The following is a 25,883-nucleotide window of genomic DNA, read 5'->3' on the forward strand; positions in this document are numbered from 1 at the left end:
CAACATAACACTTAAATGTGAAAATACAGCGAGTGTGTGGTTTGATAGGGTTGGACTTGGCTACCTTCAGTACACCTACTGATGCTCTCCCAGCGTAGCATAAATCTTTCTGCATTTCTAGAGATTATTTTCTGTTAAACCCATATTAAAAATCCAGTACAGTTGGTCTAATGCTACAATGCATTATTCTCTGAATCAAAATCAAAGTTGTATGCTTATTTAACAGACCGTGGAATAGACTAAATAACCTCTTAAAGATTTCTACCACTTAATTAAAATATTACATTTGCACCTAATGAAAGTCTAATGAAACAGTTAACTTGCTCTTTACCAAAAATGAGGTAGGCAGCAGCATTAAAGGGGAGTATGTGGAGGAATTAAAGGGGAGTATCTGGAAGTGTACTTGCTGAATTCATTAGTCTTGCACTCTTGATAAGAACCATGGTGATACCATCCTGGGCAGGATAACTAATCTATTCTTTTGTTATTTCACTAGATTGTTTAAATCTATCTTCGACAGACAGCACTGCTACAGAGATACAATCAACTCCCTGCTCTAAAATATTGGCCTTCCAGAACAGACCAGGCTGCACCTGCAGAGTTCAGTATGTCTTTCTGAGGAGTGTATCAACCCAGGTTCTGAAACGGGGTTCGGCACTGTCTGCATTGCCCTGTACGAGTGCGAAGGAAAGAGAGATGGAGCTTCTTCATCTAAACCGACTGCTCTAGCTTGGCATTGCGTGGACTGACAGGTGTGGAGATGATAACGTCATGCGGAGAGAGCCCATCTGTTTCCATGAAGTTCCTCCATCGAAGATAGCAGAATAGTTACAGAACAGAGTATGCTACTCTAACCCTCACCAACCGTGGCAGTTACTAGTGCATTCTATCTAATGCAAGAGTTCACAATATATAGCAGCTGGATGTTTCCTAGACAGAAAACAAAGCTCTGCAGACTAGCTATAGACACGCGATTATATACAGTCTATTCTGATTGGTCGGTGCGTGTTATTCACATTCAGCCAATCAGAAAGCTTCTAAACCCAAACAAGCGAGTGCGCAGTGCATGCGGAACTGGGGCATGTCCTCACCGTCCAGCTGCTACCCATAGGCGGGGAAATTAGTAGGTTATGACTCAGGTAAAATTCAGACGTTTACACTTTCTGAAAATTAAGAAGTAGTTTTTTAGCATATGTTTGCACTCGTTTGTTTTATGAGAGAATGAAATAATGTATTGAGCAGTTTAAAAGCCGACTGCTTCTAGCTGAGTACATAGTGGTAGATGTAATCTAGTCCAGACTTGGCCAGCTGGCTACCGTGCACCGTGTTACTGCAGCCTGCCTGCCTGCTGTCGTACTGTGTGGCAGTAATCATAGATATGAGTGCCGTGGTGTATGTTTTGTCGACGGTTACGGGATATGTCCTCACCTCCGCGCTATTACTGAGATGTCCGTCACTACTTCACCGGAGAAGGCGAGAGACATTCCGCAGCAGACACATATCGCACCGCGGCGGTGAGTGGGTCTCCACTAGACGGCCCCTTCGCCATTCCCCATGCGTCTGAAACATACGGAAAAATATGGGTTTTGCTTGTTTCGATTGCTGTGTTCTGTCAAAAATACTTGACATGTATCGCTGGTTGGCTTTTCTTCAGCTACGTTTAATTATCACTGAAGAGAGTGACATTTCCAGCTGATTCTTAGCCTGTTTGCGTTGAGTTCGTGTTCAGAAGGACTTGTGTCGTCTTAAACTGGGTGACTACGTACCAGCTACAAACCTACTCCAGATATGGCACCATATTCTTCGCCCTGTCTTATTGCCTTGATTAAAGTTCATGCGTATATTACCCACATTAACAGTTTAAACAACCAAGTCAGTATGACTGCTACTGTGGAGCAAATAAACTACACGCCTGGTTTGATGAGTTGCCTTAGACTTTGTCTTCTTCTGGTCGCAGGTGCCGGGGAGAACCTGGAGAACACAATGGCAGCCTTTAGGCAGTATGATTTCCCCACCAGTCACATTATATTGCAATATATTGCACAGTCTTCTTAAGAAAAGAACATTTGGTGTAAAGTGAACTGTTTGTTAGATCCTGTTATCTGTGGCCCCTCCTTTCACTGATTGGCTGAAGCAAACATTCCTGTTCTGGCTTTTTCGACCCACCCCACCCGTAGTGCTGTGGAGCTTGGCACTGACATGCTGGAGCTGGACTGCCATCTGACCAAGGACGAGCAGGTGGTGGTGCTACATGATTCCAACCTGAGGAGACTGACTGGTGTTGACGCAGACATTTCAGATGTGCGCTATGCTGTGAGTGCGAGAAGGCACTGGGGACCTTTGATCCGTCTCTTACGGTGACCCTTTGACATTTGCAGTCTGCTTGCGTTAGATTCTACGTTGACCAGCATGACAACGTGTTTATTGGTGCAGAAGTGGAATATGATATGTACTTTTAAAAAGTGTGTTTGTGTGTGTGTGTGTTTCTCTCAGGATCTTCCACCTTACTTGTGTAAGCTTGGGGTTACTTTCAAGCGAGGTGAGTGGTTTGGAATTCAGATGCAGGTTTACTCCTGTGGTCTCACATGAGTAAGATATGCAGTAGTCTGATTAGTGTTCAGGACTTGTGTGCCATTTAGAGTTACCCAAACATCAGTATGGCCAGCTTTTTAGCCATGTTTGGACTGCCTGACCAGGCACGATCCAGTGGCCTGACCCGGCACGATCCAGTGGGCTGCCAATTATAAGGAAAACCATTTAGGTCAACTTTTTTTTTTTTTGGGTGAGCAAACATGTTTGCTTACATTGTTACAGTGTGAGAATGGGCTGTTGGTGAAAGTCTTCATGTGTGCAGAGTGCTTCGTTGAAGGGGGCGGCAGCCGTCGCATCCCCCTGCTGAGAGATGTCTTTGAGGCCTTCCCGAGCCTCCCCATTAACATAGACATCAAAGTGAATGACGACAGGCTCATTAGGAAGGTGTGTGGTCCGTCCCCAGAGTCTCGCCGCTGCAATAACGGTGCCATTCCTGTGACATATGAGAGAAGACCAGTGCCAGTAAAGGAGATGTGGTTATTGGCTGGTGTCACGAGAGGCTCATCTTGACTTTATATCATCTAAAGGTCTCTGAGATGGTCATAAAATATGACAGAGAGCATTTGACCGTATGGGGCAACTCCAGAGATCAAATAGTGCAGAAGTGTTACAAAGAGGTGAGAGCCCTGGCTAAGCGGCAGGCTTCATTCATGTCTGTTGAAGTAAGCCCAATGCTGCCGCGTGCTATCGCCGCGTGTCCTCTTTCTCCGGCAGAACCCACGGATCCCGGTGCTGTTCAGCCTGTCCCGTGTCCTGCTCCTCCTGGGGATGTTCTACACCGGGCTCCTGCCCTTTGTCCCGCTGAAGGAGCAGTTCCTGGAGATCCCCATGCCCTCCATCACCACCAAGTGAGATCTCGCCGCTGCCGCACTCGCGCGCTCGAGTCAGGAAATGCAGTCACGGCGCTTAGTTCTTTTAAGAACACAAAATAAAATTGAACCTTAGTCTTTAAATAATGTAGGTTCTCTTATGAACTATATTCAGCCATTTTTCAGGTTCCAAAATGTAGACTACAGCAAGGCTGTCTGTGTTTGAATGTTTGTGAACAAGAGTGTCACACCCAGAAGACCAGAATGCCACCGGGCATTTACGGTGTCACTGAGGGATTAGAGTGGAGAGCAGAAAACCGGCATTGTCTGTTCATAGTGAACAGTGTTGTTACAGTCTAATAATGCTTAATGTTTGTTGTTTTGTTAGTATAATGCAGAAGATATTTTTAGATGTTGGTGAAGACTACACATTCAGTATCATTCAAATAGTCACCTACACAGCTACAGGGTTGATGATATACTGGTGTTGCCACATGGAGACTATATTGTCTATAAATCTCTAATGTTCTGTTCAGTATCATATTGTCATAAATCAAAGCAGGATTCTTCTTTTTGTTTTTGCGTGTAGAGCAAACAGGAAGCAATGACGAACTGTTTAACGTTCAGCAGTGGCTGTTTAAGAAATGTTTAATTGTTAATACATTCACACGCACCATTAATACATTCCCATGCACCGTTAATACATTCACATGTTCACGTGTACCAGTGAAACCTGTATGATATTGTTTCTTACATCAGGTATGAATATCATGTTGGAAAATGGTGTTGAAAATGAGGTTGGCTTCTTTGGCCCTGTCCACTTTGTAAGATAAGACCACATTTACAATTACAACGTTTATTATCCAGAGTGACTTACAAAAGTGCTTTGTCATTTCCTCATAGAGTACATCCTAGTACAGTACAGTAGGTTAGAGTCCAACATACCAATGAACTAGAATACTGTAGAATACAGGGATCAATGCTGATACCTAGAGCTTATGTATTTGTACTTCTATCTTAAACAATGATAAGTGTAATAAACAATAAGAACTAGAGTTTGTTAGACAACATCAGTGTAATCAACAATACCCTACAATAATTACTAGTTTAATTTAACAATTAATAGTTACTAGTCAATATAAGAGCAGGGTCAGTGGACATTTAAATATTCCACGAATAGACACGTCTTCAGTCTGCGTTTGAAGACTGCAAGGGACTCTGCTGTCCGGACAGCAAGCGGAAGTTCATTCCACCATCTGGGATCCAGGACAGCAAATAGTCTCGATGCTTGTCTTCTATGAGACCTGAAGCACAGTGTTTCAAGCCGAGCCGTACTTGAGGTTGGAAGTACGCGAGGTACGGAGCGGGCTTTGACCAGTGTCATGTATGGAGGGGCTGGTCCATTTTTGGCTTTGTATGCGATCAAGGTTTTAAATCTGATGCGTGTACATGAATCCAGCAAGAGTAACAGCTGCTGAAGGACCTCTGTGCAGGACTTGGTGGAAACCCTGAGAAAAAGCCCAAGTGCTCTTCATTTTTTCTCACGTCAGTCACTGCTGGAAAGTTGAATGCAGGAATCCATTTTGCAGAAGAGAGAGGCAGGTTGATTTCCTCTCTGATGTGTGCGCTGTGCACCTTACTGCCACAGATGAAAACAGGCTAACACATCATAAACCAGCCACACATGGCACAGCTGCAATTGAAAGGCGAGCAGTAGGGCGCACTGCCGCTGAAGCGATGTTGGGTCCTTGTTAATGATTTCACTTCTCTTTAGACTACGGGACCCCAGGCAGAGCACACGGAGTGAACGCTTCATCACTTGGCTTGCAGACAGGTGGGTTCCAATCCAGGTCATGTCAGAGGTCATCCCTGCCTTTCTGTGTTTCTCACCCACTGACGTGGACCTAATGTGTGTGTTTCGAATGTTTTTCACAGCCTGCTCATGAGAAAAGCTTTATTTGACCATCTAACTGCTAGAGGAATACAGGTTGGCATCGCGTTTTCAACAATAACAGTAACAGCAATTTAAGATAATTCATTATGACAGGTTGTGTGTAAAGTTGGGTTTAAAGTGACCATTACTGAAGCGCCTGCGTTTGTACGCGTGTTTCCTGCCACAGGTATATGTTTGGGTGCTCAATGATGAGGACGACTTCAAACGAGCTTTTGACCTCGGAGCTACAGGTGTGATGACTGACTACCCAACGAAGCTGAAAGAGTTCATGGAGAAGACCGACCTTCCAAAACCTGAGTTAACCTCTTAAAGCAGCCAGATAGCTCCAGTGTAGGTTTGTTTGTTTTCTACTGCCTTTTCCCTACCTTTTCTGTAGGCCTTTCAGTGTATCTTCCTCTCTTGTTTTTGCACATTTGCATTAGTGTGATGTAACAGGAGAGGCTGCTGAGAACGTGATGACCACTTGAATAAGATCGACTGTCTCAGATGTTTAATAGCTATCTCCAACCAGCCAGTAGATCATGTGGCAGGAACACATCATCAAAAAATCACTTTTGTACCAATATGTAGTGTAGCGTCTATTTCGAGCTCTGTTTCACCAGAGTGTCATTGCAGATATATCCTTTAAAAAGATAGTATGTAGAATATTTTCCATAAATGCTTAAGAAATCATATTAGCTATTGTTGGATTTTGAAATACTGTGACAGGAAAGCTGCAGCTCTTTTCTAGACTTGCCGACAATGCTGGAGATTAACTTTTTATTCTGTTACTTATGACATAGGTAGTCATGTGATCTGAGTCCTGTACACGGCGTAGATGCAACCAGGAAAACATCACACACTTTAGGATCAATAAGTAGTTGACATTTAAACTTTACAAGCAAATGTGGTCATTACGAGCATTTCTTCTGTACAGCAGTGAGTAATTAATCAATGTGGGTTTACAGTAAGCACAGTTCCACAGCACCTCTTTAGCTTTGTGAAAGTGTTTCATTGTATTTAAATGATTAGCTGTAAGGGTTTGTTGCGCCTTTCTCGTAGGCAGTAAAAGTTGTAGGTAGACTGTCAAAGGCCGAGCCAGGGTCCCTTGCAGGTGTTGCCTGCCGCCCTGCTGTGGTGTCCAGCTGTGCACAACGCCATGCTAATTGATCAGACTTAAGGAATAAAAGGTGAAGGAAAGTCAGACATGCTAATGGTGAATTGGGGAAAGTGATACTTTACACCGATCAGCCAGAACATTAAAACCACCGGCCTGAAGTATTGTGTAGGTCCCCCATGTACCACCAAAATGTCTCTGACCCATCCAGGCGTGAACTCCAGAACTTTAGCAGCACTTCCTTCCGGTCCTGTATGTTGAGGTAGGCCTCTGTGGCAGCACATCAGGCTGGAACACATCGCTAAGCCTTGCGGGTCCATGGTTCTCCTTCCTTGGATCACGTTTGGTGGGGATGAACAACTACATACCAGGAACACCCACAAAACCTGCCGTTGTGGAGATGTTCTGACTGAGTCGTCTGGCCATCTCAGGTTGCTTCTTGTCAAAGTCACTCAGATCCTCACACTTGCCTATTGTTCCTGTTTCTAGTACATCACCTTCAGTGTTCACTTACCCTCCTAATATATCCCACCCCTTGATGGGGTCCACTGAAACGAGATAATTAGTGTAATTTACGTCACCTTCAGTGGTTTTAATGTTGTGGCTGTATAACATTCAGATTGAGTCGTCATTGAATGATGTCTGTACAAAAAAGTCTGATGATGATGATGATTATTATTATTATGATGTTATTCCTCTAAGATATTGTCTGCTATAAGAGGAAACGATGTAATACTAATTTTGCTGGCTTTCTAATTTTTGTATAAAGTGCACACCAGCAGGAGGCGCCAACCGTTAGTGTCCCTCTGCCGCTTTGGAGAGTACTGAAAGGAATGTTGATGTCGTCTTATATGCGTCGAATTAACTAGTTACTGCACCTGCGCCCTCTAGCGGCAGCTGCGCACAGCGCTTAAGCCTTTGAAGGTAGAATGTTTTACCATTTGTGCGGGATGTGCACATCATCAGACAGCTTTGTGCAACTCGCTATTCCTTCAGCCTGGGACCGGTGGCACAGAGAGCAGTTTTTTTCTGTGCAGGGTTTTCTGGCAGGTCAGCATCCTGTGATTTCTGATGACCTTGGAAAGGGGCTGGCCAAAAATCACATAGCAAAAAAGTGAAAGCACAGATGTATAAGGCCAGTTGTGCATGCAGGAGACAGATAGGTAGTGTTACAATATGACCAAGGAATTGTGTGTGACACATCGTGAGTTACATTCTGTTTATTGTTTAATCCTGAAACAAGATTCAGTTGCACATTCCGAGAAGCAATTATGAATTTAAAGGATTTCACTAAATAATGTTGATTGCTGCTGATTTTAAAGATTTTGTGGAATTTAATTTGTTTTATTTTGCATAGTGCAAAATGTAACCTTATGGAGTAGGAAGCCCTACCCCAGATGACTGATGGTTGGTTAGTGCAATCATAAACCTTGTAAGTTATACCCTCCAAATAAATTTATAAGATGAAATTCTATCTTTTCTTGTCTAATAGTACATTAAAATGGCAATTAAAAAAACAAGCATTCTGAATCTTTTTCAACATACCTATTTAAAGTACATATTTTTTTTGTTTCTCTGCTTCTTTAAAAGTGTGTGTGTACTTTTAGAATTTTTTTTTAATTCTCACAACACTATTTTGAAACATGTTCAGCACAATAGAACACTGCTTGAATGTATACTGTATGTGCTGTATTGAGCCAAATATTGCAGGGATATGTATTTTCCCCATTTTTTTAAATGAAGGTGTTTAAAAACACCTTGTCTCGTTAATGGCATGATAATGACATTTCATGTTGTCAACGACGGGTTAGATCTTGTTCTAATAATTAATAATGGCCACCAGGGGGCGCTTCGTGTTCACGTTCATCTTTAGCAGGTGACGTTATCGTCCGTTCTTTGATGCCGATGTAGGACCTGTTTAACTGGCCAGCATTCCTAAAATGAGCTAAAACTTTATTCGACTTTTCTAAAATCGCATCCTACGTTGCCTTAAATATGTATGTATCTATCTGTTGTTTAACTTCTCGCCCTTTGGTTGATTTACCCCTGGTTCAATTAAGGATGTCAAGCCTGAGAAATCTTGTTTTTTTTTGCCTCTGAACTGATATTTCACACGTCGCGTAGGCCAGTGCAAACGCGATCGTGCGACCAAACAATATTTCCCTGATAGAAAACGACTCCAGCATTGCGCTGCGCTAACGGAGGCTCCGCCGAGGCAGCTCGCTTGACCAGGTGGGTCGCAGATAACTGCTCCGCCTCGTCGACCCTTTGGCCAATCAGAGCATCGCTGCCGCGCTGTGCGCGCTCCTGGTTGGTGGAGGCAGTTGTCAGTTTGCGGGAGACGCGCGCGCGGCGTGATCCTGCTCGAGCGCGTCAAACTTAGCTCGTGCGCCGTGCTTCAGAACACCACGTCCGCGCGAGCAGAGGAGACCCACAACATTCGCGTTGAAAGAAACCCGAAAGCCTTCATTTACAGAAAAGACCTCGTTTAACAGGGAAGGAGGTGTCTTCTAGGGCCCTTTTCTACTTTTCAAAGGTAACACTGGCGTCACGTATCTGTGTTGCCAAACCATAAACTTTAAGGTACTGAGATTTTACTGAAAAACGTTTGGAGACCGTAATGGTCCTCCATCAGTTACGTGTCTGGGGTGTCTGTTGTGTTTCGTTGGGTGTATATATGTATGTACGTGGGGATGGCGAAGTCCGCAGTGCTGATGGTTTGTTATTACAGACCGTTACCAGCGTCACGAGCGCGCTGTGATCTGCGCCACCAGCATCGACGTCAGGAAAGCGCACGCGGGCCCCTCTGCAGATGAAGCGTTCCAGACCAGTTTGGTGTCTGTCGCTTGAGTGTCGATTTTTCCTTGGGTACCAAAACAAATCTTAATGACTGCGTAGATAGTCTGGGCTAGTTCGATTGCAGCACAACCTGCGTCATTTTAGTAATGCTGTTGTGGAGTATAGTTGAAAAGGCACAGCTCATGTTAGGAGTGGTCATTCTTGCAGGTTATTTCCGCCAGGCAGTAATGTGTTCTTTAAAATACACACAAAACCCGGTTAACCTTTTGTTTACAGAACTTGGCGCGTGCATTGCAGCGTGTGCGGAGGATCGAGTGTGACGCCTGTCAAGTATAATTGCTTGCGCAGAGAAGGTCACGTTTCTGTGTCTGTACATATATGCGGTATAACTCTCCGCTCGTGTCCGTCCGCACATGGGTTGCGGTGTATTTGAAGTCTGGATTTGATTGCCTGTGTTTTGCATGTTTGGGTTGGCAAGGTTATGCAGCAGTGTCATCTGTGCCTAGCAGGCTGTCTTACACACTGTCCAGTACACACACACATCTGTGCCTAGCAGGCTGTCTTACACACTGTCCATTACACACACATCTGTGCCTAGCAGGCTGTCTTACACACTGTCCGGCAGTATACACATACTGTCCGGTAGTATATACATGTGTGTCCGGTACTGCCAGCTGACCTGGAATGCAGTCACGCCTCCTCCGCCAAACAGTTTTGCATTTACCAAACCAGAGACAAACACTCAGAAAACTGCTAAACTGCTGTGAAACGAGCACATAGATTAATATTAGGCCATAGTACATGGAACTGTCATAATGTTTAAGATAAAAGTTATCCTAATACACAACCTGTTATTAATCAAGTCCAGGACACGCGCTAACCAGATCCAGATTGTTCCCCCAGACAGAAGCTTGAGAGCGGAAGAAAATAACGTTATAGTTTCACATTTGCAAACTAAAACACACATTTTAACTCGTCCGATGTTTCGTGACACTCCCATACATTTCTTCCTCTAAAAAACACAAAAACAGAAACTGACCATTTTCCAGTCTGCACGTTCAGATGGGACAGGGGAAAACGGCTCTAAATATCTGCAGTGCACCTCATAGCTGGAAGCAGTTTAACTGGTTGCGGTTTTTGATTGTTTTGTTTTGTTGTCATGCAACGCATCAGCTGTTGGTCCTACTCCACTTTCCCAGCTGTGAAGGGGAAGCACGAGGGCTTCCGTCGCACTCCGAGCGCTTCTGTTGCTGGTATCTCACTGGTCCGCTCACGTGAGGAAGCTTGTGGTGGCCGTCCGACTGCTGTCAACCGCTCAGAGACGTATTAGATCTTACTTTTATGACAACAAAACAGCTGTTAATATGAAGTCATGTTAAACTGATTTCCAAGTACAGACTTTTGTGGAGAAGGTAGAAATGGGTGATGCCGTTCTGCTCAGGGCCGCGTGCTCACTTAGCGTCGCTGTGTCTGATCAGAGGCACGAGCCCTGTGTCAGCTGGGGTCAGCTGTCCTGGTCACCTTCCATCGCGCAACACTGATCAAGGATGCTCTGTCAGTTATGACACCACAGGGCTCAGCGATGACAGGTCACAATGGTTTGTGAGTATACAACCACCACAGCCCACTCTGTTGTGTTATGGGAATGATCTGGCATACACGCTATTTTGTTTGTTTTCAGTTTGTTGCTGGTGTTCAGGGGCTTGTTTCCGGTGTTGTGGCATCTGTCTGTCTGGGGTCTACAGCTCTGCCAGACACCAGTAGTTAAACCTACTGCTGCCAGAGACTTCGCGAGTTTTTCTGTGTCTGTCTGCCTCCCTCACACTCTTTGCCTCTTCCTTTGTATGTGAGTGTCTTTATGGAAGTACATACTGTTTAAATCTTGTAAAAGAAACTCAGAAACACTCTGTAATTGAAATAAGACATGAAATGATGAATCCGTACTACGGGCCACCCAGAAGTCCTGCGGTGCGAAGGCAGGGCAGTACGTTTTCTCAGATTGCTCTTCCCTGATTTCATTCTTCTGTCATTTTAGGTCTCACTATAAAATGGAATTTGGCTAAACTGATTGGAGAGGAATTCGCATGCCTCTCATAACCCTCATAACATTTCCCTGCTAAGCTGTTTTCATGGTTGTGTACTAGTGGATCCTTGCAGCAGTCCTGGGGTGTTGGGGACACGTCTCTGGTTCCCATGGCCCCTGCTGCAGTAGGAAGGCGGTATGAACTGGCCCTCAGTCAAACATAGATTTTTCCCTGTAAAGACAACCATTTTTTTGATAATAACAGCAAACACGGCATCTTCTGGCTGACAAAGCACTGTAAGCTGTTAGGGCATTCTGGGTGAATTGTGGGTGTGGCTTTGCCCTTGGCCGAGTACCGAAACCCACCCGTGTTGCTCAGCTCAGGGCGTGGTCAGCTCAGGGCGTGGTCAGCTCAGTGTTTGGTCAGCTGAGGGTGTGGTCAGCTCAGAGTGTGATCAGCACAGGGCATGGTCATGGGGTGATAGGCTCAGGACGAGGTTGCAGAGGGCAGGCTTACAGTTCGTCCGTATGCAAGCGTCCTTGTGGATATATGAGTTTGTCTGCCGGTGTGTAGGAGGCTCTGTGTGAGTGAGTGTGTGTGTGTGTGTGTGTGTGTGTGTGTGTGTGAGATCTCTCTCAGTAGCCCCTTTATGCCTCGGCCCCACTCCTCTGGCTGAGTAACAATAGTGAGAATACATGAGCCACTGTGGTGCTGGGCTTTGCCGCCTGGTCCCCCCCCTGCGCAGATCAGCACGGCATCCGCACCACAGCTGCCACTCAGCGAGCAGGCCAAACGCATGAAGTGTACACACGTGCTCCCCCCACTCTCCCACGTGACCCGGCAGGCCGGCGCGTCTGCTCTGTAAGCTGGTGACGTGAGAATGCGGGTGTGCTGTTCCCACAGGTGTGCGTCCCCCCCCGCGCCCCACCACGGCCCTTACTTGCGTGTTGCGGTGCTTCCCCTGCGAGCCGACCTGGGCCGGCAGCCCCTTCCCGCACCGCCCGCCGACCCCGCCCATGGTCGCCATGACGCGCTCCAAGACGTTCCAGGCCTACCTGCCCACCTGTCACCGCACATACAGCTGTATCCACTGCAGGGCCCACCTGGCCAACCACGACGAGCTCATCTCCAAGGTAACCGCGGTTACCAGACTCGGCTAGGGAAAGAACAGAACCGTGTTAATGGAGAAGTGCTCTGGCGGCAGACAGTGGCTGGGTTTGTTTTGCTTGTTTATTCTTTCCTATCCTGCTGAGGTCAACGGTAATCTCAGTCTCAGAGTGTCTTAGTTTCCTGCTTTGAACTAAAACGGTGTTGGAGCCGATCAGGTCGTGTTGGTTGGAGCGCTGGTTTGTGCTGAGACCAACACCAGCCTGAACACCACCCGGCAAACATTTGGCTTTTTTTGTTTTTGTTTTGGCAAACCAATCGGAGGCAAAGACAGCCAAGGCCGCAGAGATGGCCAGCTCACACCTCACAGTGTACACAGTTCTAAAAAGATGGTTCAGTTTTAAAAAATCTGTTGTGTGAAAATCATAATCTTTTTCCCCCCTGCAGTCTTTCCAAGGAAGTCAAGGCAGAGCCTATCTCTTCAACTCTGTGTAAGTACAGTTTATCATGAAGAGCTTGGACCTCTGCTCATATTCTTATATAATCTCTCTCTCTCTCTCTCTCTCTCTCTCTCTCTCTCCTTTCTCTCTCTCCTTTCTCTCTCTCTCTCTGTCTCTCTGTCTCTCTCTCTCTCTCTCTCTCTCTGTGCCTACCCTTTTCTGTATGCTTGTATTTGTTTTGCTCTCTTCTCTTTCCCTCTCTCTCTCTCTCTCTCTCTCTCTCTCTCATAGGGTGAATGTGGGTTGTGGACCAGCTGAAGAGCGAGTTCTCCTCACTGGCCTCCATGCTGTTGCTGACATCTACTGTGAGAACTGCAAAACCACTCTGGGATGGAAATATGTGAGTTAGCAGTGACAAACTCACAGTTGCGTTTACGCCCCTCGTCTCTCCACAAGCGACACATGGGCCGTCCGGGCCGTCGTAGCGGTACTCGTGGCGGACTGCACGCTGTCCTGCTCTGATTTGGTGCAGGCAGGACGGTGTGTTTGCGGGTGGACAGAGTGGCACAGCACACATCCGTCGGTGGCTTGCGCGTCTTGTGTGCCGTCTGGTTTTTTTGCCCGGCAGCTGCGCCACTTGCTGATTTTACTGCCGCGTGTTGGCCACGCCGGATTCCACGTCGAGCTCGAGCCGTTCAATCTGGCTGTCTCTAGGCCGTGTGCCTCCTGCACAGAGTCTGAGGCAGCCTGTTTATTTATAAGTGGGTCAGGTGTCAGCACGCCCTGTGTGTCAGCCCACTGCCTCGGTGTCAGAGTGGCCGAGCGACCCAGTGAACAGCCTCGCCGTGAAACCTGAGCAGGGCTGCCCACTGCCCAGTCGTGTGCTTCAGACACACCAGCAACAACATGCCGTTCAGAGACATGAAGCAGCCCTGAGCAAACGCGTTCTGATGCGCGTTTGTTAGTTAGCACGTCATTTTGGCAGGAAGATCAGAATTGCCTCCAGCTCATGCTGGAATGCTTCACAGATTGTCCAGGTCTGACAGCCCCTCCCTCCCTCCTCCAGGAGCACGCCTTCGAAAGCAGTCAGAAGTACAAGGAAGGGAAGTTCATCATTGAACTGGCGCACATGATCAAGGACAACGGCTGGGACTAAAAGCCGTGGGGAGTGGCCTCAGGAACAGGCTGGGGCGGAATCTGGGCGGAGCCAGTTCAGGCACTGGACCTGCGGATGAATGAGTGATGCCAGCTCGATTTTACCTTGCCTCCTGTGTTCTGCCTTTTGTCCCGTACACACACACACACACACACACACACACACACACACACACACACACACTCACTCCTCACCTCTGGGGCTAGGGCATAAGAGAAAGGGTCTCAGATGCAGAGGAAAGACCCAGCTAGAGTGTGTGTGGTGTGTGTGTGTGTGCGCGAGCGCATCTCAGCGGAATAAATGGCTGTGCGAATACACAAGTGCATTATATAACTCATAAAGCAAGACCCACACTCCTGTAGATAATTACACCTAGACCAACACTTGCATGTCTCTCCCATCCTGGACTGAGAGCTTTAGACAGCCCTGTGTGTGTGTGTCAGGGGGGCTATGGTGATTCTCCTAAATGCGGCTGCGCGTGGGCCCTGCCAGTGAAGCCAGTGAGGACAGGGCTCAGAACGGGGCTCTGACAGACGCACCAATGAGAGAGACCCGTATGAATAGGGCTCTGACAGACGCACCAATGAGAGAGACCCGTATGAATGGCTGAACAAGTCCCATTGGTTGTCTGAGTCTGAGCTGTAGACAGAGATTGCCCCTGAGCTGCCTCTGCCTTCTTGACATGCCCGTAAAATCCTGCCCATTCTGTATAGCTGGCCTTTTCCCCTGCGTTGCTAAAACTGCTAACTTGTGCACGTAGCCGTTTCCATGGCGACGTACTGGAGCTCCCACATCTGTGTCCACTGTTGGCCCTTGGGCTGGTCCCTATTGTCTGTAAGGTTTGAGCTCTTTTTTTTACCTAATTATGGCCTTTTTAGCAGCAGCGTATTGGTATAAAGGTGAGGGGTTCACAGCTGTCCTTTAGTCTAGAATACTGTAAACCTGAAATACTGTTTCCTTTTAAGAAGGGTTCTTCAAACAAACACAAACTAAAGAGTAACAGTGAGTAACCCTGAGTAACAGTGAAAACACCTTTGGTTTTGGTGTCCCCCAAATCAACCAAAGAACCCATATGTCGACAATTCGGCTTCCTTGCTGAGAAGATCCAGAGCTGGTGTGACGAGTCTGCTCATCCCAGCTTTCCTCCTGAGGGTGAAACACATTCATACTATTCATATGACAGATAATATATTCAAACGTATTCATTTAGAATTATGGAAAGCATCATGGCATATGTTGCATTTTCAGACTGTAAATAGACATGTGTAAGGTTTGGTATTTATTAACCGTGTGTTTCGTCTGAAGGCCTGCCAGGGCGCTCAGTATTTACTACCTTTTTTACTCTTGGAATATGTTTAGATTTTCGTGTCTTTTATAAAAGGATGAGAAAATGACGTACTGGAGCTTCACCTCAATGAGAATAAACATGGACATTGTTCCCTCATGTGTTGCTCTTCTGTTATTTAATAGAGCTACAGCTTTCAGTAGACCTCAGTGCAGTTGGATTACTCATTACTGATCACTGAAACTGATGCAGATGCAGATATGCACTTATTTTGGTAGCACTACATTATTTCAATAAGGGCTTAAAAAGCCAAGATGGTGATTGTGATCCTGAATGTGTGTGCATGTGCGTGTGCGCGGGAGAGCACCAGGATCCAGGCAGTGATTCCTTCTCCTGTTTGCAGCGGCAGATGGCTCTGTGTTTGTGCAGCACTGGAGAGCTTGTATCCTAGCAACTGGGCTCTTCTTTCTTTGAGTTGCGGAGGAGGCTGAGAAGGTGTGCGTTGTGTGTATGCGTGTGAGAGAGAGAGAGAGGCTGGTGTCATTCGTCTGGGTCTTCACACACACACACAGAGTGAGGCTGTATATCCTTTGCAGGAAGTGTGCTTAGAAACATGGGTGAATAATTTCTTCTATACTGGGTATGTGATGAATGGCAAAGGCTCTCAGTGTTACAGGGATAAGACAGCGGTCTGTGTGTAGAAGTGCAGTGTTTTATCAACAGCCTGGTAAACTTTCTCTGTTAGAAGCCCTCAGTGGCTCCAGACCCAAGATAGCTCAATCCCATCAGTGAGGCCCACCAACCTAAAGCAACATCAGCAACACGTTAGAAATGAATTTGTTAAATGTAGTTTTAAAGCCACCATGAATTTTGTTCACACTATAAATCTTGTTCACAGCATCAGTCTTGCAAAAGAAGAGATGCGCGTTCATGATTCTGATTCATTTACACAAAGTTAAAGTGCAGGCCGACCAGCGCTGGTCTGGCGCCCCAGCGCGAGCTCCCCGAGGAGGCCACAACGCTCGGCCATTAGCGCGAGTGCGGTGGTGGATGCGGATCGAGTTCTGCTTGTACACGGCCTGAAGTCCGAGTCTCGGGAGAGAGGCATCCTTTTTATGGACAGTGACTTCATACCTGAATGTGCTTGCAATAAGCACCCTAAACAAACCCTACGGAACTGCGAGGCAGATACAAACGATCACGAACGGTGTCACCGCGCAGTCGCGTGTGACACGTTAACGCCTGGAGGTGTTTGCTTCAGTAATGTGCAGAGCAGGCACACACATGGCGCACAAAGATCTGCCGGCGTTTAGCTGCAGGCCATGCTTGATACGGAACTCAGTGACTCACGAGTGACTAAACCAGTCACCACCAGGAGAGAAACAAAATAAACCAACTGTGAAATATTTACGTGACTTCATTCAGCCCACTGCTGTACATCTACTAGAAGTGCAATTATTCACGAAATATGTTTACGCCTGTGCTGATTCTAAAGGAACGTGTAACGTTTCAGGTGATTCGATCCCAGTTGGGTCTTATATGGGCCTAGGATGCGAACTGGGATATAGGCTGCAGACCTGATCAGTTTAGGGACTGTTTCGATACAGATGAGCTCACTCCCATTACCGATATTTAGAAGATTCCTTGAGTGTACAAGAACGATGCAGAACGATTATTATGCATGTGTGAGATTAGTGATGTTATTGTGGATGTTTCTTTTTATACATATTTTCTCCTCGTTCATGAGTCGCGGGTTTTGTCTTAAATACATTAAGCTATTTTTGCTCAGTGTTGTTTTGTAGTCACATTTTACGTATTGGTAAAATATCACAGTGTAGTCTATGACAATAATTAATGACAAACACTCTGCTCGAATAAACAGGCGGTTGTGTACTCCTTATGCGGCCAGGGTGAGGAGCAAAGGACGGGCGTGAAAGTGACTGGCGTTCGTTTAAGGAGTCACTCACTAGTAGAGGGTGTGGGAGGTCATGGAAACATTACAGAGCCCTGTACATTGCATACTGACCTATACTGTTATACTTCAAGTGAAATACTGCACTGAATATTGCACTGAACATGTGATATCCAATCCAAGTCTCGTGAGTCGCTGAGGTTTTAGTGAGGTAACTTTCGTTCACTAATAATCATTGCCGTTAAGCCACTTTAAAAACACTGCTTCCCTCTGCTCAGAAGCGCCCATTTCAAGAACAATATTTCAGGCAGTATCGGTCGATGGCGCCATCTGTTGGTTATTTAGAGCACTGTTCTGGATGCTATCAACAGCGGTATTAAATCAAGCAACAGCTTGTTATGAAAAACGGAACCGCACATTTGACGGTCTGCACGGTGGCACTCACACACTCTTAATTCAATACCTAATGTGATGATTTCCAGGAATACCGAACCTCAAAGCGTTGCTAATAGTGTGTGGACTCTGCAGAGACCATTTAGACGTCTGTAATCAGGATTAAGTGGTTGCCTTCACTCGCGGTTTGCCATTTTCGTGTTCCTATGTCTATGTATTATGATGTACTCATACTGCTCTTCGCATTATTCTCAGAAGAAGCATCAAGCGGCCATCAAGTGGAATGAAAGAAATAAAATGAGAAAAATATCCCAAGTAGAACAGAAGGCACACACCTGTTCATAGCAACAAACTGAAATATTTATTGGAAAAAAAGAGAAAAATAAGAACAAACACATAGTTTTAGTACATCATACAAAGATATTTACCAAAATGTTATTGAATATTCATCTCTTGTCTGACTGGCTAACGGTGAGAGGCTGGAAGGCCGGTGAGACTAAACAAACCAAAAGCAGAGAGGTAAGTGCACAAACAAGGGGGGCGGTGACGACACACACCGATTAAATTAAATACCCAGTGTCACAACTTTACAAAACAGCTAAAGCAGTTCAAGGGAAGATGAAGGTGTTAAGACAGACAGACACACACACACAAGCCAGTTCATAGTGTTAGTACGAATAAAAAGCTATCCCTCTCTCTCTCACACACACACACACACACACACACACACACACACACACACACACACACACACACACACACACAAACGCATGGTATTACCCAGCTCAGACTCATGGGGTCACGTCCCCAGCTCTGATCATCTGTTCATTTCCGCTGTAGCTAAGTAAGCCGACAGCTTGATTGGCCTCGTGGGCTTGCTGAGGTAACCATGGTTTGGCGTTCAGTATAGACGGCGGTTTCTTGTGTCTCGGGCCACGCTGGTGCGTTTGTGGGCCCTGCTGTGTTGCTGTGTTGACAAAGACAGTGGTGGTCTACAAGGCTACCTGGTCTAGATTGCTTTAGTGGGAACTAGCAGTTTCTCCTAAGCCTCCTTTCAAATCTTCATTACAGTCTCTGTCTCACCCCTTCTGTGGGTCTTCTGTCCAGACCACACAGTGGAAAAGCATTTGTGCTGGAAGCTCCAAAATGCATCACACCAGATGTGACAATGCAACACACCTGCCCTGACTGTACGGAGCCTTCAGGCATTGCTAAAACCTATTTAAAAAACACAGAAGACAAGTCTACTGATAATCATCCAGGTTTAAAGGTTTGCTAAGGGAATGTGAACTCTGACCCTTTTCCCTTTGCAAGGCACAAATATCTCCATCTCTTTCCACCCGTGGGCTGATGCTCGTCTAAATGTGGGGATGGAAGTAGAAGACAGTAGTGAACAGACACCGGCACTAGTGACAGCACACAGTCAAAAGAGGGCAGCTATATCGGTCTTGGAAACCCTTCGTGTCCCACCCTGCCCTAGCCCCACCCACACCCCACCCTAGCCCCACCCGAGCCCCACCCCCACCCTCATGACTACGGTTTAAAAACAGCTTGGAAGAAAAAAAAAAGTATCAATATCTGCTGAAGTTATCTAAGCTTTAGCTGGTTATCTGAGGATAGTTAAGTGGAGCAGAGTTTGGTGTCCCAGGTCCTCGGATCAGAAAGCACGAGGTCAAAAAACAGTCAGTTCATTTACAGTCATGGACTTGGAAGAAGATAAAAGAAGTCGTGGCCAAAGTTGCTGCCGACAGGTCAGACACGTCTGCAGAAAGTCAATAAACGAGGCCTGTATTAAACAGTTAAAAATCCAAACATTCAGTTTTTTTAGAATCTATCACCTAGGATGATGATAAAAAATAAACAGAACAAACTAAAAATTAAAACGAAGTTTAAAAAAAGCAGAAAAAGAAAACACACGCAAACCGTGTACACAAAGAGTAAGGGCGCAAGAGAGAGCAGCAAATGTTTTAGAGTGGCTAGTGATTCTGAAGGTTAGAACACAGCGGGGCATCTGCTGCAGGCCTGACACACTGTTAGCCCAGAGCAAGGCTGCTGCTGCTCTGGTAAGGCAGGACCCAGGCCAGAAGCCTCTGGTTGATGGTTTGGGGTGTTAGATCATTGGGGGAGGGGCGTGTTCTGGGAGAGAAGCTGGAAGCAAGGGAGCCCAGCATTCGGAAGATCACGGCACAGCGTCAACAACCCGGAGGAGTGAGGGCGTGGCCTCCTGGTGTTTCCCCCGGGAAGTGTGCCGAGGGGGGCGCTGGCTACCAGGGGGAAATAAGACAGAGATGGAAATGGCGATAGAAGACATGGAAGAGAGCAAAATGTAAATAAATAATTAGCCAGGTGGGCCGAGCCTGCGGTTCTTCTTCTGTCCACTGGAGGGTGTGTGTGCTTAATTTGCTTCAGTCTCCTGCCCTCGGATGAAGTCTTCTGTTTTTCTCCTCCGTGCTCCACAGGCCGGGAAAGGATTGGGGTTAAAAGGGGTCATTAGAAGCACCTTTTCCATTTGGCTTTTGTTTAGGATTAGATATAAAAGAGAAAGATGAAGGGCAAGATGGAGAGGTGAGAGGTGTAGGTGTCGGGTGGGGAGGAAGAGAGTTCAGCCTGCTACACTCCTCAGCCTGTTCCTATGGAAACAGGGGAAAGAGGGCAAAAACATGCTTTAATGTATATGCGCGCACATGCACTAATTATCCCATTGCTGTGGCACCCGCTAAGACTCTACACCTGTACGGTCCCAAGGACTGAGCCTCACTGAGATCTGGACACTACACACGAGTATTTCCCCGCCTGCTGTCTTATGTGAGCTGTAACTAACTGTGTATTAAAAGATGCATATGAGCTGCAGGTCTCACCCTCCTCATGCTCGCCCCAGCCTTCAGCCACGCCGGCCAGCTCATAGTGCTTCTTGCGGAGTTCACCAAGACGCTCTCTCTCCTTCTGCAGCTGCGTCTCCAGCTCCAGCACACGCACCTGCAGACATGGGGGAAGGGTCAGGTCTGCGCGCACGCACAGGCAGGCAGGCACACAAGCACTTGTGGAACACAAGAAGGGTCTGTCCCTCATTACCTGAGAGTTCATCTCATGCCTCTTTATCTGGGTGAGGGTCAGGCTGGAGAAATCCATAGTGTCTGAAAAAGTCCAAAAATTAACAGCAGAGCAGAACTAGACAAGCTACAAACACACGCTGTCTAGGACAACATCTCAACTAGTGCAGCATCAACGACTGAATCTTTGACTTCAACTGTAGGCACAAGAAAACAAATGGTTTTAAACTGTTTTTACAAATAGCTAAAAAAATAGCTTAAAAGTTGAATTACTGCAAGTTCTGGGCTTTACTAGCTGACCTGTATCCATGGACCCAAGAGCCCTGCTGGGTTGTACTCTTTAAGCACATCAGAAATGTGTTCAGTGCCATTCAGTGATTTATAAACATGGTAGCACTTAAGTTTATTCTGGAAACTGGAAACACAGTGGTCCACTCTGAGTGAGTCCAGTTAGGAGACCCTCACAGTGGTCCACTCTGAGTAAGTCCAGTTAGGAGACCCTCACAGTGGTCCACTCTGAGTAAGTCCAGTTAGGAGACCCTCACAGTGGTCCACTCTGGCGTTTCTCCAGAGTGCTTTACTCTTGCTGTATTTTTCAGAAGGCTGTTGCGGTGACTGTGATATGGCTGGTAAAGGTGAAGATGTCTGATGCTGTGATTCCTAGAGTCTTAGATTCAAGATGTGAACACCTGCTGCCAAACACCATGACCTTCTGTTTTCACCTTATTCAGCTGAGGGAACCTGCTGTAGCCAGGAACATATGTGCTTCCAACACAGAAAGAACATGTTTACTGGGTTGCAGTTATGACGGGAGAGAGCCAAGCATATTTACATATCATCTGCATAACTGTAAGAAGCTATTTTGTTGTCCTGTAGAAAACAGCAGTGTTATTCAAAGGTCTGAACAGTGTGTGTGAGCGACAGAGCAAGACAGAGAGAGAGCGCGCGAGTGAGCGCGTGAGAGAGAAAGAGAGAGAACACATTGCTTTGCTTATATTTGAATCCCCTGAGGCTAACTAAACCAGTTTCCATGACTGTAGTTAAATGTGGAACTAGGGAATCAGGACAAAGTGACTGTTGAGGTTAGTCAGAGCCAAAATGGAGCCTCTCTTCATCCATTTCCAGAATCGTGTAAGCTGAAGCATTTAAACACACACCACTGGGAGGGGATGGGACTAAAACCAGCCGCGTCCACACCCACTCACCGGTCTCCTCGATCTGGGACTTGCCCGACTTGGTTGATGCCACAACCCCCGCGGTTGCCTGGGTGACGACTCTGGAAGCCTGTTGCAGACGCACCAGGTTCACGCTGTCCTTGTCTGCTTTCACCTGCACATGCATGTGTGTGTGAGTGCAGGAGACCACCAAGGAGGCCAAGTAAAGAAGATTCGCCTCCAAGGCTCTATAAGCAGGGCGAGTGTGTAACAGGCTGAGTGTGCATAACAGGGCAAAGGTGTGTCACAGGGCAAAGTTTGAACAGTGAGTGTGTGTAACTGTGCAAGTGTGTTTCACAGGGTGAGTGTGAGCAGCAGGGTGAGTGTGTGTAACGAGGAGTGCATCACGGATTGAGCGCGTGTTGCAGGACAAGTGTGTGTAACAGAGCGAGTGTGTGTAACGGTTTGTGTGCAACAGGACAAGGTACCTTGGAGGCTGCTACCAGCTGAGCTGTACTGCCTGCAATCTCATGGGAACACACCACTAGCTCCTCAAATTTCCCCTTTCCCTGCACAACCAGGTCAGCCGCATCACTACACACACACACACACAGACCAGAATATCAGTGATGGAAAACACTTGAATGAGTTTTGTGCATCCACACACACCTGCACACACACACACACACACACACACACACACACACACACACACACACACACACCTGCACACCATAAAACTTACACCATCACAGTGGCACCCCAGCCTACAGCCTTGGATGCTGAGATGAGTCCTTCAGTCCAGCGGGAATTCTTGGCATAGAACTCTTTAATAGTCGCGGCCCCCTGAAGAACAATAACACTTTTAGAATCAGGACTTATTAAAGTCTCTAATGTACTTCAGGTGGAATCTTACCGCATCCCAGCCGAACCTCAACCCTATAAACCACAGTATCGCACTTTATCCATAAGCTCCGCCCCCCGCTGTCCAGCCAATCAGCGTGCTCACCCTGCCGCTCTCCACGATGTCCCGCTGCAGGTCTTTGGAGGCCAGTACCAGTCCCTTGATGGCCTGCATCAGCTCCGTACAGGAGCCCAAGATCCTGTAGGGGGCGACAGAGAGCACAGTTAACTTCCTATTTGCTGCTGTGCACATCACACGAATGGCATGTGGTTACGTTGCACAGGGATGAACCCGGGAGAACACGCCCATAAATCCAGAGGGACGCCCCCTCAACTCTTTCACACCATCCCAGAAATTACCACGAGGCAGGTAGTCCCTGATGGAGAAATGATTCTGGTGTGTGATTGTGTTGATCCAGAGATAAACATGCACAACGCACTCAGTGGGTCAGTGGCACAAGGTATTGTGGTACCTTTCATTCACTTCCATTTTAATGCCTGTATCGAGCGCTCTCGACTTGTTCAACATCTCCTGGGAATGGAAAAGAGAAGGGAAAAAAAGTGACATTTATATTCTGTTATTCAGATGTGCGCAGCACTAGTAGAACATGAACCCCCGCGTGGTGACGTGATCACGGGGGATGCGGACGGCCCCCACCTCGATCCTGACTGCGGCGGTTTCCACCGCTGCCGAGGTGGCAACCATCTCCTGCTCCACCAGGTCTCCCAACTCCGCCTGCTGCAGCTCCAACCCTCGCGGGCACAGCTTCTGCTCTCCAGACAGCAAGAGCAGAACAGAGGGACTATTTACAAACAGAAAACAAACAACAACAACAACAACAACTACTACTATCCAGTCACTTATGTAGTTTACTTTTGCCTGTAGTTTACTTTTAGCTGTAGTTCCGTTTTAGCTGTAGTTTAGTGGTAGTTTACTTTAGCTGTAGTTGACTTTTGGCTGTAGTTTAGCGTTTGCGTGCGAGACCGGGAGAGCTCACCTCCGCCGTAGCCAGTGTAGCCTGCAGGGCGGCCCGTAGGCTGGTGCTGTCGGCTGTGCTCAGTGAGCCACGCTCCCTCAGCTGGCCCAACAGTGCCAGGGCCTCATTAGCACACGCTCTCAGGCCAGATCTCAGCACTGAGATCGAGAGAGAGAGAGAGAGGGAGAGGTGGAAAGAGAGGAAGAAAGGAGAAGCAGAGAGCCACATAGCCATCTGTCCTCCAGCGCGTTTGTTTTCCAGATCCACCAGCCTGGTTTACAGTAAACATGGTTTCTTATTCACGCACAACTCACTGTGATATGTTTGGTAGCAGTTAACACAGCACATCTGATTAGTAACTGTAAGCGATTCCTTATCCATTCAGCAGCTAGTGTGGGCCACTACGGTCTCGTTAAGACTCACCGCGCAAGGTGTCACATGCTGGCAGCTTCAGGGCTGCTTTAGCAACACAGTGACATCTGTCACGGCTGAGAAAAGAAAATCAAATCCCAGCGGATGCTTACCTTCGGAATGTTCCACTGACAATGCATGGGTGGCGGCACTGCCCTGCACGATGGTATCACCCAACAGGTGGGCAAACTGAGCTACAGCCCGCAACAGGTCTGACACATCTGTCACACACACACACACACACACAAACACATGACCATCAAAGCTCAGCAGAATCAAAAGCAGACTTTATCCATGCTAACAGCTCCCTGTGATGCAATAGCTCCATCGTGCTGTAAGTGTAAACACCAGGGTTACTTCCTCCTTTAGGCTGCAGTCCCACATGTCCTGAACATGTGCAGAACATGTGCTGAGGAGGTGGGTGGGTAGAGCCTGACTCACCCGCTGGGTCCTTGACAAAGCTGTCCCTGGCTGACTGCAGTCTGTCCACACAGTTCAGAGTAGCCTGGCATCTGGACATCAGGTAATCTACACAGGCAGAGAGTCAGTTAATGAGCGAGAGAGAGAGAGACAGACACAGAGTGCACTCACACAGACCATCTGTTACTACTCGAACACAGACTACACATGCGGTTTGGTGTGGGGGTGAGTGGGGTTTGATGGGTGCTGGGCTCTGACCAGCTGAGCTTGTGCAGCTGACTTGGGCTTGTTGGTCCATCTGCGCCAGGCTGTCCAGAATGAGCCTCTCAGCCTCCTCTGCTGTGGCCCGCAGTGCAGACCAACGTACTGCCACCAGCTCACACTCCAGAGCCTGCTCACGGCTCTCCTACACACACACAGACCTGCTCTGTCAAATTTAATGTCAACCAAAAAACCAAAATGATCAATTCACTTTCCCCCCGCTATTAATACATCGTACGGTTCATCCTACGCTGCCTTGTGAGGACCTGCATGGACATGCGCGCATTTCACCTTTTCGTTAAGCTGGTTCTTCAGCGCTTCTGCAGCCTTCACGCTGCTCTCTCTCTCGCTCACTAGACTGCGCTGCACACGCTCCAACTCCGCCCCCAGGCCCACCAGCTCCTCCTCCTTCTGAGCAACTGCCTCCACAAGCCCCGCCTTCTCGATCTCCAGGGCATCCAGCTGGTTGCCGAGCTCCTCGCGGGACTGGTTAGAAGAGAGAGGCCGAGCAAGGGTCAGCGGAGAGGGGGCAGGTGTGAAGCATTTAGCTGAGTCACTGTTGACCTCCAGCCCCTAGCCGCACTTTCAAAAGAGCAGTGTCATCTTTCAGAGAGCCCCTCCCCTCACCAAGTCCTACACACTAATGACTACTCCACATCAACCATCTGGTGGTGCACAGAGGTGGAGACTCAATTATACACTCCTTAAACACCCGGAGCTCTGTATATTCCTTAAGGAGCACATACATTTTTTTTTCTTAAATGAAAAGCCTTGCACTAATAGTTTTATCAAACAACTTTAAAACTCCAAGAGGTCAGTGTATTGCTTATACTGCAGGAAGAATGAACCAACACACTGCATTTAAATCAACTTGAATTTTTACACTTGAAAAAGGATTTCAGAAGAGCCGATATAAAGATTTTTAGAAGGAATGAACGGATGCACTGAACACATGGAGCCGTTATCAAGGCTATTAGGAACCAGGAGAGAAAGCAGAGAACGTTCTGTTATGACTGCTTGAGGCTTATAGCTGTTGTTTCTAGGAAAGGAAAAGTGCCTTTAAGAGTGCCACCTACAGGCCACCTACAGGCCAGTCCCACTCTGACTATAAATGGATTACTAAAACTCTTACTAAAAGAC

General features: G+C 47.1%; 3 protein-coding genes across 6 annotated transcripts in view; 2 read left to right on the forward strand and 1 right to left on the reverse strand.

The window, feature by feature from the left end:
* The first annotated feature begins 1,065 nt into the window (after positions 1-1,065).
* gdpd1 (glycerophosphodiester phosphodiesterase domain containing 1) lies at positions 1,066-12,221 on the forward strand. Its single transcript, XM_027032388.3, has 11 exons — positions 1,066-1,514; positions 1,958-2,000; positions 2,178-2,313; positions 2,494-2,539; positions 2,855-2,976; positions 3,120-3,209; positions 3,307-3,440; positions 5,176-5,235; positions 5,337-5,388; positions 5,522-8,987; positions 12,178-12,221. Exons 1-10 carry the CDS (start codon positions 1,379-1,381, stop codon positions 5,663-5,665), a joined length of 963 nt encoding a protein of 320 aa, XP_026888189.1. The 5' UTR covers positions 1,066-1,378; the 3' UTR covers positions 5,666-8,987; positions 12,178-12,221.
* On the forward strand, positions 12,221-15,421 carry ypel2b (yippee-like 2b). The gene is made up of 4 exons (XM_027032387.3): positions 12,221-12,407; positions 12,829-12,872; positions 13,113-13,221; positions 13,888-15,421. The coding sequence occupies exons 1-4, from the start codon at positions 12,291-12,293 to the stop codon at positions 13,975-13,977; spliced, it is 360 nt and encodes a 119-aa protein (XP_026888188.1). The 5' UTR covers positions 12,221-12,290; the 3' UTR covers positions 13,978-15,421.
* Positions 15,422-17,905: 2,484 nt separating this feature from the next.
* Positions 17,906-25,883, reverse strand: part of hip1 (huntingtin interacting protein 1) — a 32,515-nt gene continuing 24,537 nt past the window's right edge. For 3 of the 4 annotated variants that reach the window (XM_035534060.2, XM_035534062.2, XM_035534063.2), the window contains 14 exons: positions 25,035-25,229; positions 24,741-24,888; positions 24,504-24,590; positions 24,176-24,283; positions 23,673-23,809; positions 23,333-23,443; positions 23,148-23,206; positions 22,781-22,874; positions 22,517-22,617; positions 22,260-22,365; positions 21,823-21,946; positions 20,640-20,701; positions 20,426-20,543; positions 17,906-20,197 (listed from right to left, as the gene is read on the reverse strand). In XM_035534060.2, the coding sequence (XP_035389953.2) occupies positions 20,187-20,197; positions 20,426-20,543; positions 20,640-20,701; positions 21,823-21,946; positions 22,260-22,365; positions 22,517-22,617; positions 22,781-22,874; positions 23,148-23,206; positions 23,333-23,443; positions 23,673-23,809; positions 24,176-24,283; positions 24,504-24,590; positions 24,741-24,888; positions 25,035-25,229 (1,461 nt within the window). In that variant the 3' untranslated portion in view covers positions 17,906-20,186. The remainder of the gene's footprint in view (positions 20,198-20,425; positions 20,544-20,639; positions 20,702-21,822; positions 21,947-22,259; positions 22,366-22,516; positions 22,618-22,780; positions 22,875-23,147; positions 23,207-23,332; positions 23,444-23,672; positions 23,810-24,175; positions 24,284-24,503; positions 24,591-24,740; positions 24,889-25,034; positions 25,230-25,883) is intronic. The other variant, XM_081700487.1, reaches the window with a different exon arrangement.

This window comes from Electrophorus electricus, chromosome 17 (genome assembly GCF_041902795.1).
Source record: "Electrophorus electricus isolate QZ-2024a chromosome 17, ASM4190279v1, whole genome shotgun sequence".
Classification (NCBI taxonomy): Eukaryota; Metazoa; Chordata; class Actinopteri; order Gymnotiformes; family Gymnotidae; genus Electrophorus; species Electrophorus electricus.